At 44.7% G+C, this 12603-nt stretch overlaps 1 protein-coding gene across 3 annotated transcripts in view; it reads left to right on the top strand.

Moving 5' to 3' along the window:
• The window catches only part of OPCML (opioid binding protein/cell adhesion molecule like), a 430273-nt gene that overhangs the window by 304462 nt on the left and 113208 nt on the right, over positions 1-12603 (top strand). For all 3 annotated transcript variants that reach the window (XM_048513179.1, XM_048513180.1, XM_048513176.1), the window contains exon 3: positions 8756-8881. In XM_048513179.1, the coding sequence (XP_048369136.1) occupies positions 8756-8881 (126 nt within the window). The remainder of the gene's footprint in view (positions 1-8755; positions 8882-12603) is intronic.

Below are 12603 nucleotides of genomic sequence, written 5' to 3'. Positions count from 1 at the left end.
CCTCTGTCTCTGGCGACTGACAGGGGATGGAAGACAGGGTTGCCACATCAGGGTTGAGAAACTCTTGGAGATTTGTGCATGAAGCCTGGGGGAGATAGGGACCTCAGTGGGGAACACTGCCATGGAGTCCACTCTCCAATGCATCCATTTCTCTAGGGGAACCAGTCTCTGGAGTCTGAAGATGAGCTGCCGTTCTGGGAGATCTCCTGGCCTCACTCGGAGGCTGGCAGATGCAAAATATTTTAAAAATACTGTGAACATATCAGCTCTTCAGGAGTGGTATAGTGGTTAAGAGCAGGTGGATTCGGTTTCTAATCTGGAGAACCGGGTTTGATTCCCCACTCCTTCACCCGAGTGACAGAGGCTTATCTGGTGGACCAGATGTGTTTCCACACTCCTACATTCCTGCTGGGTGCCCTTGGGCTAGCCGCAGTTCTTTCAGAACTCTCTCAGCCCACCTACCTTACAAGGTATCTGTTGTGGGGAAAGGAGCTTAGACGCCACCTTGAGTCTCCTTACAGGAAAGAAAGGTGGGATGTAAATCCAAACTCTTCTTCTTCTTCTTCTCTTCAGTTCAGGGAACGGGGAAACAAGCACAACTAGCTAGGTATATTTGATTTTTGATCTCTCTTTTTTAGGAAGTTTTTCCTAGCATCGCTAACCCTGGGAGTTTTAGTTTTCAGCTAAAAAAAAATAAATCTCCAGCGGTCATGTCTGTTATCTAAAGAAGAAGGAGAGAGACGGAGAGTAGCAATGTATTCTAAAGACAGACGAGAGGTGAGTGTAAAAAACACCTGAAGTGCAACCAACACAGTAGGCCCAACTCCTCCTGAGCAAGGATACGCGTGCATCTTGAGATGCTCAACTGAGTTTGCCTCTTCTCATCGCCTGCTGTAGTCAGCGGGAGCTCTGCTCTAGGAAGAAGCAGGAGTGGGTGGGCAGAAACAAGAGAAGATGCATAAGTAGTTGCTAAGCAATCGCCCGTATCCATGTTCTCCTACTCCATTCTTTCCTTTGTCTGTGTTATCATAACTGTCCATGAATTAGGGAGTGGATGAGGGTGACTGGGAATGAGCGTCTCTTTCTATGGTAGTTTTGCAAAACAGGGACTTTGGGCAAGTGAAATTTGTCATAGTGTTGTGAGAAAAGCCATCCCTGCTGAAATTCCCTGGGAGTTTTTGCATCTGGTCAAGGGCATAGCTATGTAAAACAGCTCCCAGGGTTCCCCCTGGGTGCTGCCCCCTAATAGCTGCACCCCCCCTTGTAAGTGGAGTTTGGGGGCAGGATCACAGTTGAACACCAGCCAGCGGGGCTCACCCCACCTCCACCTCCACATGGAGCTTGGGAGCAGAGCTAACGGGATCACCCAAGGTCCATGTGTTGTTTGGAAGTGGTGCAGACCCATTTGATGCTGGTCTCAGCTCACCCGGGTCAAGCTTTAAATTTGACCCAGTTGACCAGCTCCTGTTTGATGCTGGTTTCAGCAAGGCTTGGGTCAAGCTTTAAACTGCAGATTCGAAGGAACCAATTCCCCTGGTTGCTTTGGAGGGTGGGCTCTGTGGCATTGTGCCCCACTGAGTTCTCTCCTCTCCTCAAACCCTTCCTCCCTCCCCCACCCTGCTCCACCCCCCAAATATCCAGGTATTTCCCAACCTAAAGCTGGAAGTCCTAGCGGTTGTGGAAAGGTTTGTCAACAAAACTACCTTCTGGCTGTTGTGGGTTTTCTGGGCTGTGTGGCCATGGTCTGGTAGTTTTTGGTCCTAGTGTTTCACCCACATCTATGGCTGACATCTTCAGAAGCATGCCAAGATGTGATGCGTCTCTGTTACTGTGACATACTTCTGAAGATGCCAGCCACAGATTTCAAATGGAACATTAGGAGCAAAACCTGCCAGACCATGGCCACACAGCCCAGAAAAGTCACCAAAGCCAGTTGATTCCGGCCGTGAAGGGCTTTGCCAGTACAAAATCCTCTTCCGTGGTGGTCTCCCATCCAACCACTAGGGCCAACACTACTTCGCTTTTGAGATATGATGAGATCGGGCTAGGCTGGGCAATCCAGGCCAGGGCAGTAATACTTAATACCATTTTAAAAGCAAAAAAGGTCACCAGCAAGACAGGGGATTTCTGGAATTGGAGAAGGAAAGTGAGAGTGAATGTGGGTGGAAAGGTTTGGAAAACTGAACTTTCCCATCCACACTTCAGGGTTCAGGTTTTGCCTCTGATGTTTCCAGATGCACCTGATCAAAGCTGGTCTCAGAAACATTGTCTTAAAGGAAGGGGGCCACTGAAAGGGAACAGGAGGATTATGTTGATGTAGCGTGGGTGCTCTGAAAAACCCTGCTGCAGTTTGGTAGCCTGAGTGGAGGAAATCATGTGTGCGGACACAGCAAGGATAGCTTATAACTCAAGTGCTGCTGGTTCTTATCTGTAAACATTCAAAAGGCTTGGGGATAAGGTATTTGCGGGACTCCATCCTCCCATTTTGTCCAGTCAACCAGCTAAAATCATCTTCTCAAGTTCTGCTGATGTGTGGCCCTACCCGTGGAGGTGAGATGAGTGGCAACCAAAGTCAGGGCCTTTTCAATAGCGGCCCCTCATTTACCAAATAGCTTTCCCCTTGAGGCTCATCTGGCACCTCTCTTTCAAGTACCATCCCAAAATGTGTCTGTTTGCCCTGGCTTTTAACTAAGGAGCCAGACATTTTAACATCATTTTACAGTCTCTTTTTAGCCTGAGAAACAAGACCCATTTCAAGCAGCCTTGTGTTTTATGCTCTGCTGTGTTTGACTGGTGGGTTTTAGCGCCTTTTATGGTATTTTATGCATTTAGGATGTTTTGTTTTGTAAGCAAATCAAAAAAGCGGGGGGGAAGTGCTAGGTGACAGCTTTACTGTTATAAAGCCCCTTTGAGAATTTCCAAAATTAATTTCAGAATAGGTACATGTACAGCGTGCTGCTGCTTTCAATGTGCGTGTTTTTTTCTTCAGTGTATCAGCACAGGTATGCATTAATTAAAGCACCGTGCAAAAGGGAAAATGGTGCGCCTGTGTGATGGCAGCAAGACTTCTTTCTTTGCTGTGATGTAACCAATGCATACATGCGTCCATGCCTATCAGCAACCTACAAGGCAAAACAACAGATGCGAGAGAAATACTGCAATCTAGACATTTGCAGTGGTCTGAAACGGCCATTGGCGTGACTTGGCAAATAAGTTCAGGTAAATTCAGAACCTCAAGGTCCAGGGAGAAATCCAGAAGCGGAGAATTTTGCAGCCATCACCGAGCAAAATTTGTGAGCCACGTGAGCATTAAGGACAGGGAAAGCTGTGAACAAGGCTATAAATACGCATGCTGAGAGATGCTCTGGAAACAATCATTATAAACCACCGGAGCACAGCTTGAGTGGTTTGTGATGTTACTGGAATCATGGCGTGTATTTATATCCTTGCAATTCATAATAATTTGTTCTTGTTCCCTATCATCTCTCTTCACAAAACACAACGTAGGGGAGAAAAGCAATCATAAATAGAATGGGATCTGATCTGACATGGCATGATATAAAGTGTTATCTAAGTGAGGGCATTAAGGAGCAGGCCTCTCAGAACTGCAGCCCAAAGAAAAGCAGGTGTGCATAGTATCAATGTTCTATCACACAAAGATGATGCCAGCATCTGTGCAGTTTCTAGAGATTCTGGAATACTTCTTTTCCCAGACAATTGTTTTGCTTTACTTAAGGAGAGCCAGCATGGTGTAGTGGTTAAGAGCAATGATCTCTAATCTGGAGAACTGGGTTCGATTCCCCACTCCTCCACATGAGCTGTTGTCTGTTGACTGTTGTCTAGTAAACTGGTGGACTGTTGTCTAGTAAACTGGATTTGTTTCCCCATTCCTACATGAAGCCTGCTGGGGGACCTTGGACCAGTCACGGTTGTCTCAGCACTCTCTCAGACCCACCTACCTCACAAGGTGCCTGTTCCAGGGAGAGAAAAGGAATGAGTTTGTAAGCTGCTTTGAGACTCCTTACAGCTGAGAACAATGGTATAAATCCAAATTATTATTATTCTTTAAAAGTCGATCAAGGTGAAAACGATGGTTGGGCACTTTATTTGTACCAAACCAAATGCTACATCCAACATCCTCAGCTTGTGATGGTGGCCCTTAGGGTGATTATGTGAACAGTTCTGGAGACCTCACTTCAAAAATGATGTGGACAGAATGAAGCAGATGCAGAGAAGAGTGACAGGGATGATTTGGGGGAGGGGGGTAGAGACCAAGCCCCATAAGGAAAGGCTGAGGGACTTGGGAATGTTCAGTCTGGGGAAGAGGAAGTTGGGGGAGAACATGATTGTTCTCTTGGAGTATTTGAGGTAGGCAGGGAGCTGCTCCTGATGCCAGCAGAGGACAGGACTCACAGTAATGTGTTTAAATTGTAGACAGAAATATTCCAACTGAATATTGGCGGGGGGGAGGGAGGGAACATTACAGTGAGAGGTGCAACAGTGGAATCAATTGCTTTGGGAGATGGTGAGTTTCCCCTCATTGGCAACAGTAGCTGGACACTGTCTGGAATGCTCTAGACTGATCCTGCATTGATCAGGGGGTTCGACTCTCATAGTTAAAATGAGAGTACATACTTTTTACCAGAACAGTCGCCTGCCTTGCCCAAACTATGGGGCAAAATGAGTACTTGGTCTGGAGAAAAGGTATTAAGTATGTACTCTATGAGTAGACCAGGGATCCCCAATTTTTGAGCCTGTGGGCACCTTTGGAATTTTAGTACAGGGTGGGTACAAGCACAAAATGGAAGTTGCAGGAGGCAAAGCAATCACAAAATGACAGCTTCAGGAGGTGGAGGCAACCACATGAAGGAAGCTCAAGTTCAGGGGAGAAGAGGGGTAAATAAAAGATGAGTGAAAGAGCCTAACACCAACACCATGGTGACAGATACTGCCGAAACAGCATTAGCACATCACCCAGACCTACCCACTTGGTGGGTGCCAGGAAATATTCTATAGTTGCCATTTTGGAAACCACTGAAGTTGACCTTAGGATCAGAAGCATTTTGATTTATTTCACAAAAGCAGGTACAACCCATCTTGGCTCTTTAGGAAGTGCAGTGAGCACCTACATGATGCATAAGTTTCCAAACACACATTTCTTTCTTGCAACCTGCCAGAACGGAGTATGGTAACAACAGTTCTCTGCCCTGACCTGGATGGACCAGACTAACATGATCTTGTCAGATCTTGGAAGCTAAGCAGGGTCGGTCCTGATTAGCACTAGAAAAAGAGACCACCAAGGAGGTCCAGGGTTACTACTCAGAGGCAGGTAATTTCAAACGACCTCTGTTAGTCTCTTGCCTTGAAAACCCCATAAGTTGGGGTCACCAAAAATGAATCCCATTTGATTGCAATTTACAGCACACCATCACTGCCAACAAGAATTCTCAGGCAGAGGGGTTCCACCCTCGAAGTGCTGCCTGTTTGAAAAAAAGGATACTTCTCCTAAAGACAAAAAAGAGTGACACAGCATACCCTGCTTTCTTCAGCGCTATAATGCGAAAATTGCAATTCTTTGACTTGTGTGCCTTACAGAGTGAGACACCAGCCCAACCTCTCCCTAATCCTTCTCAGTGGGAGGTGGCTGCTGTTGAGTTTCTTTGTCTGAGTTCCCAAGCAGCATTGGCTTGCTGTTCACCCTTGCCTGTGGTGACAGTAGAGTTTATCTTCCATCTCTGCATTTGTAATCCTAGATAATAGGCATTTGAATATATACCCATTGACTCGTGTGGGTTTTTCACCCAAAGTCCATTGACAGACCTTGGTTTGAGCTTGGAGGGGGACCCACCTTCCCCTTGAACCGGATTCCTCGCCTCTTTATGGCCGTCACAATGTGAAAGTGAGATACCAAGGACATAATAACTTCCATAGCAACCAACTGTGATGGTACAAACAAGAGATTATGATTCAGGTGGGGAATAAACAGCAGAGACACAGATGAATCCTTGAAGAACATGTTTTCACGCCAGTGTCCTTTGTAATAAAGAACCAGTGAACAGAAATATAGAAAATTTTAGATTCAAAAAGGCTGAAACATTTCTCTCCATGGGCTGTTTTTTAAGCTTTCCACCAGGCATCAGCTGTCCTTTAAATCTGCTGCACGTTATATTGCCAGGAGCACAGTAATAGTTTGAAAGCCAACATCTTGTTTCTTCCTTCTCCTTCCCCAAAAGGTTTCAAGATATTTTGAAATGTTCTTAATCCCCCCCAGTTGAAAGCCAAGGTGGATGGAGGTTGTGGGTGATAGCGAAGGTAAAGAAAAACAAGAACTGGAATTCAACCTTTGCAAGAGGTCTTCAAAACAGGACTAATGGATCTGCAGTGTCTAAAGAGACAGTTATGCGTATTGTTGAAGGCTTTCATGGCGGGAATTAACTGGCTGTTGTGGATTTTCCAGGCTGTGTGTCCATGGTCTTTTTTACTCCTAATCCACATCTATGACTGGCATCTCCACACTGTGCCACAGAAAGAGGTACATCTTACCATGATGTACCTCTGAAGATGCCAGCCGTAGACATGGGTGAAACGTTAGGAGCAAAAACAATCAGATCGGGGCCATACAGCCTGGAAAACCCATGAGAGCCTGCAGACAGTTATGTGGTTCCTAGCATTCCATGACAAAGAAACAGGGCAGAGGAGAAAGGAGAAGAATGGAGGAGGAGGGGGGTTGGATTTATATCCCCCTTTTCTCTCCTGTAAGGAGACTCAAGGGGGCTTACAATCTCCTTTCCCTTCCCCCCTCACAGCAAACACCCTGTGAGGTGGGGCGGATGGGGCTGAGAGAGCTCCAAAGAACTGTGACTAGCCCAAGGTCACCCAGCCGGCATGTGTTGACGTGCACAAGCTAATCTAGTTCACCAGACAAGCCTCCACAGCTCAAGTGGCAGAGTGGGGAGTTAAACCCAGTTCTCCAGATTAGAGTGCACCTGCTCTTAACCACTACACCAGGCTGCTGTTATCCAAATGTGTAGATAGGAGCAAGCTGGATTCTTTGGGTTTGTCTCTAGAAGAATATTGGCTAGAAATTCCTAGGCATAAGATGCCTAAGTAGCATGTTGAATAGGAAGTTTGTGAACATGTGTTTTTAATCCTGTCCTTTGTTAAAGTGCATACTGAGGGCAGTGCCTTTGTCAAATACATTTTAAGGTTGAATTGGGAAGGGGGGGTAGGAGGGTAAATATCAGCCCATGTTTTGTTCATATTTGATGCTCTTCTTGTGTATTTTGTGCACCCTGGCCTTTGTGTCCCCTTGTTTGAGTGTTGCCCTTGTCTTATATAAGTGAATTAATGACACTCATTCCTCTGACTTTGCCCTTGGGGGGTGTCATGGTAAGTTAAAAGCATTCCCTGCCATCACTGCATCCTGTAGACTTGTACAGTATTTCTCTGAGCAGAGTACTCGGCATCTCCCCAGGGGGCTTTGCCATATATGAGCTTCACCCTCTATGCTGCATTGCCTATCATCACAATGGATATTTCACTGACATTCCTTAATAAAAATTATCAAAGCAAAACAAATTTTATATATATATAGATAAATTATACACACACACACACACACACACACACACACACACACACACACACACATATATTTCTTCCCATCCTACACCCAAATGTAGGATGGGTTACAACAGTGGTGGCGAACCTTTTCGAGACCGAGTGCCCAAATTGCAACCCAAAACCCACTTATTTATCGCAAAGTGCCAACACAGCAATGTAACCTGAATACTGAGGTTTTAGTTTAGAAAAAGCGGTTGGCTCCGGGAGTAAGCTTGGTGGTAGTCAGTGGCTTGGCTTTGCTTTGAAGCAACCATGCAACTCTTCTAACGGGTGAATACGACCCTAAGAGGGTTTTCTCAGAAGCAAGCCCCATTGCCAGCAACCGAGCTTACTCCCATGTAAAGGATTGCACTTTAGTTCTTTGCATGAAAATCAGTGAGGTTTTACAGCGCTTAACAGGGTTATCTACACTGCTTCCCCAAAACTAGGTCTTAGGTTTAATGCTAATAATTGAGCCCAGCGGCCCAGGTTAGCCTAGACGTGTGTGTGGGGAGGGCAACTCTGTTTGCGTGTGCCCACAGAGTGGGCTCTGAGTGCCACCTCCGGCACTTGTGCCAAAGGTTTGCCACCACTGGGTAACTCATAACATAAGACTCATAAAAATCATCAAATCCAATGCAATCTAAAAACAATTACATGTGACAATAAAACCTGTTTAAAACTCATACAGCCTATTAAACATTCATAAAACTTGTTTAAAAATTCATGATGTTACAAAAAGTGGGAAACCAGGGAAAATAGATGCACCTTTACCAGTTTTCTAAATGCATATGAAGAAGATTCTTGATGTGCCTCAGGGGGGAGATCATTCCACAATCTCGGGGCCACCACTGAAAGAGCCCTATCTTGAGGCTCCACCTCTTTTGTCACTGAAGGTAGTATAAAAAATCTGGCACTCCAGGATATAGAGCTGCACTTATTTCAGCTGTAGATTTCCCCACAAGCACATGAAATAAGAGAATACGCCAAAGACTCGTTCACTGACTCTTGTGATCTATTCCAACAGTATGATTTTATGATTTTATTCCAGGCTTCCCAAAGGGAGTTGGATGAAGATCAGAATCCCCACAAAGTGACACCATTAGGAATGTTTTACATAGATATTAATTTCATCCTACTTTTTTTGTTGCAGTCCCTCCCCAGATTATAAACATCTCCAGAGACATCACTGTCAATGAAGGCAGCAGCGTAACTCTCCTGTGCTTGGCCTTTGGAAGACCAGAACCAACAGTGACATGGAGACACCTGTCTAGCAAAGGTAAGAATTTGTTTGAACTTAATGATTTGGGAAAGGAGGACATCATCAGGCTCAACTTGGGTAGAACAGTACACCATGTATGGAGGAAGGAAGTGTTGCACTGTGTGTGTTTTGCAGCATTGTGGCATCGTATGCTTTCTTGTGAACACCTTGAAGGGTGATGTTCTTCTGGAAGAGAAACAGCACATCTTCCACCCACACTAAGTTGCCAACTGTTATGTGCAATAAATATGGCAGTGTCTGATCAACATTTGAGGTTCTCCCTGGTTCGTCTCACAGCAGGTTCTTTGGGTACGTCTCTTATAAGCTAGACATGTTAACTGGCCTGAAACAGTTGATGAGAATGTTTTGTGATAAAATCAAGCAAAGTGTGATTCAGGTTAATGCATATTATTAGCTTGCGTTTGGGAGACTCCATCTTGCCATTTTAGGTTGCTTCGATGACCTGTTTTGGGTAAATCAGGGCCTGCTTAATGCATCTGGAGGTACATGAATGTAAGCTAATTGGTTAAGTTGGTGGTGCATCAGAGAAGATTGTACTTGACCATGGTTCATAGGGGAGGGCAATACCCCATGGGATATGTAGGAGAGGGAGGACAGGTAGGTGTCTAAGCCCACTAATGTGGGTAACATCATCAAGAAATAGATCTGAGGTTCATGGCAGAGTTTGTGTGCATTGGATAGGAATGAGTGGAGTAACATAGGCTGGTTGGTTTCTTGCTTGGTAAATCCATTGTTCTTTGTTTGATCTGCCTGCTCAGCAGTTCTGCTCTAAGTGCCACAAAATGGTGGGCTGGGCCGGCCATGATTGACAATGCATGCTGTAAACTTTACATTGCAAGGAGACTTCCATGAACTGTTGACACCACCCCTGGGTGGAGAAATGGGGCATCCCCTCTTGCCATGTTTAATCTCACAATCTCATGAAAGAGATCGATGATTGGTGGCTACCCCTGATCTACTTTCCGCACTCCCTTCACCAGCATATGGGACTGTGTGAAAAGCATGTTGTGCAAATGGTCATGGGATGAATATCAGCTGTAACTGTCTTATAAATTGAATGATTGATCTCTTATAAAGTGATTGATCTCTTTCTCTTATTTCTTTAAAATCCCATTGATTAGGAAACATCACAACAAAAATAAATATGCATTTCTTTACATAATTGAAGGGAAGGCTTAGAGATAGAGCCCATGCTTGGTCTGTGGGATGTCCCAGGTTCGCGTTTGAGCTGTGGCAAGTCTGGAGACCTTCCCACACAGACATTTTAAAATGTTTTGATGCACAGAAGAAAATATTTCCTCCAAGGAGTTCCTCATTGTTTTTGCCCCTAAACGTTTTTATTTGCAGCCTCAAAACATTTTAAATGAACCGCTTTATAAAACAGTTATCTGGCTGAAATGTTTTAGAAACAACTTCATTTGCTGTGTTGCAAACCCTGGCACATTTATCTCTTGCCATGAAAACTCCACGAGGCAGAACTTCATAGGGCTGCTACAAGTCTACTATGGCTTGACATGACACTTTACTTTTAGATGCTGGGAGAAACCTATCTTTGGCCAGGACCTTGGACAGTTACTGCCAGGCGGAGCAGATGATTGTGAACCAAACAGACTCTGATTCAGTATAAGAGAGTTCCATACACTACTCAATTACACAAGTTGAGACTAAGGATCACCATCAACAGACTAGAATGGATTTGTTATCAAAGGAACTAAGCAGTTTGATGAGAGATCAGCAGGAGCACAAAAGCGAGGCCGGTCATGAACTTAAGTTGAGGCCCACCAGTGGGCTGGGATGAAGGCTGGAGCAACCTGACAGCTCAGGGAAGGAGCCAGGGACATAAACTTGTGGATCATGAGAAAAGCCTTTAAGAATTTGTATTTTATCCAGACCCCAGTGCTGGGTACCAATGCTGTTTTTCAGGACAGAAGAATACTATCTTGGCAGGTTGACAACCTGAGCTTTCCTTAGGAACCAAAATGGTTGGCTCAGAACCAAAATGCAAATTCCAGGTTGTTCCTTTTCTATCTTGGGAGATTTGGTTACACCCTAATTCTACTGCAGTATGAAACCCCACAACTAAAGATGTTTTCCTGGGGCTTGAATATGTCCCCAACTGTTTACCAAAAGGGTGGGCTTTTTGTTGTTTTGTCTTGGTTTTTTTTTTTTTTTAGAAAATGTGCAATATTGTTTGTGCGCTGAAAAGGCACAGCTTGTTTCATCTCCAGCACTTTCTTGGCTTCCGAAGTACATTGTTCCCAGCCATGTTTGTAAAGAAGCTTTTCAGGGCGTTTGCATAAAAAGTGCTTAAGTAAACAAAAGCGACATCTACCTTGAAAAACTGCATTTCGGGATGGAGCTCCTAGTTTCTTCGATAGCCAGAAGAAAGAAATGGATTATCTTTGAAACTGTGCTCAAAGCCAGGAGCTGGCTTTTATAACAACAACAATGCATCATGTCTGTGTCTCTGGCTCCTTCTGTCCCAAGGCACTGTGCAGCGAGAAGCTCGAGAGATTAGAGCCTTTTAGCCTTCTGTGAATTGGGTCAGCAACATTTCCCTCTTGATGTCATATTGCAGTCTTTTCAAAGCCCTTTTGGGGTTCCAAGGTCTTGGTATGAACATTCTACTTGATATGGTAAACCCTTTGTCCATCAGCTTTGGGTCAGGGGAAGCCCATCCATGCCTGTCATATTATTTGACTTGATAGTTCCCCCTCATGAGGACAATCAATGGCTTTACTCTGTGTTTGAAGATCAGTTCCTGAAAAGCGTATCCAGGATATTTTGATTAAAAGATTAGTGATGGCGGTCAACTTGCCTGAAAATCAATGCATCCACTTTGACTGATATTGCCACTACAGGAGAGGGTTGAAGAAGGAGGAGGAGGAGGAGGAGGAGGATTTGGCTTTATACCCTGCTTATCTCAACTGTACTGAGTCTCAAAGCAGCTTACAAACTCCTTCCCCTCCTCACAACAGAGATAGTTGGGGCTGAGAGAGTTCTGAGAGAACTGTGATTAGCCCAAGAGCTCCCTGTGGAGGAGTGGGAAAACAAACCTGGTTCACCAGATAAGAGTCTGCTGCTGATGAGGAATCAAACCCAGTTCTCCAAATTAGAGTCCACTGCTCAATACCATCCCAGGGAAACTTCAGAAATGTTGTCATCAGTAGGGTTGCAAACTGTGTTGGGAAATTCCTAGAGATTTGTGCAGGGGGTGGAGCCTGGGCGGGCAAGGTTTGGTCAGTGAAGGGAGCTCAGTAGAGTTTAATGCCATAGAGTCCATCCTTCAAGGATGCCTTTTTTTCTCCTGGGAATTGATCTCTATAGCTGTAATTGTGGGAACTCTCCAGGCTCTCCCTGGATGTTGGTAACCCTAGTCATCAGATACTGCTTTGCCTGTCACTTCTAATTGAGGCTAGGCAAGCTGGTACAGGAAACAAGGCCTTTTAGGTCACAGCACCCCAATGAGGAGTGTTCATCCTAGGTCAGTCAATTGGCACTGGATCTTTTGAATTTCTGGTGCCACTTGAAAATATACTTGTTCACTTGCTGATCTTGGTTTGTTGTATGAATAATTCTTGCATGTCTGTAATCTCCTGAAGTTCTGTTGTTTTATAAAGATTTTTTAAAAAATGTTTGGGTTGATATTGGACTATTTTTTTTAAAAAAACACTGCTTTGCTATTATTTTGTTTCAGTGTTTCTTCTGTTAAAAATGCT

Source organism: Sphaerodactylus townsendi, linkage group LG12 (genome assembly GCF_021028975.2).
Source record: "Sphaerodactylus townsendi isolate TG3544 linkage group LG12, MPM_Stown_v2.3, whole genome shotgun sequence".
Lineage (NCBI taxonomy): Eukaryota > Metazoa > Chordata > Lepidosauria > Squamata > Sphaerodactylidae > Sphaerodactylus > Sphaerodactylus townsendi.
Note: the sequence above shows the minus strand (reverse complement) of the source record. Positions and strands in the feature narration are given on the sequence as shown.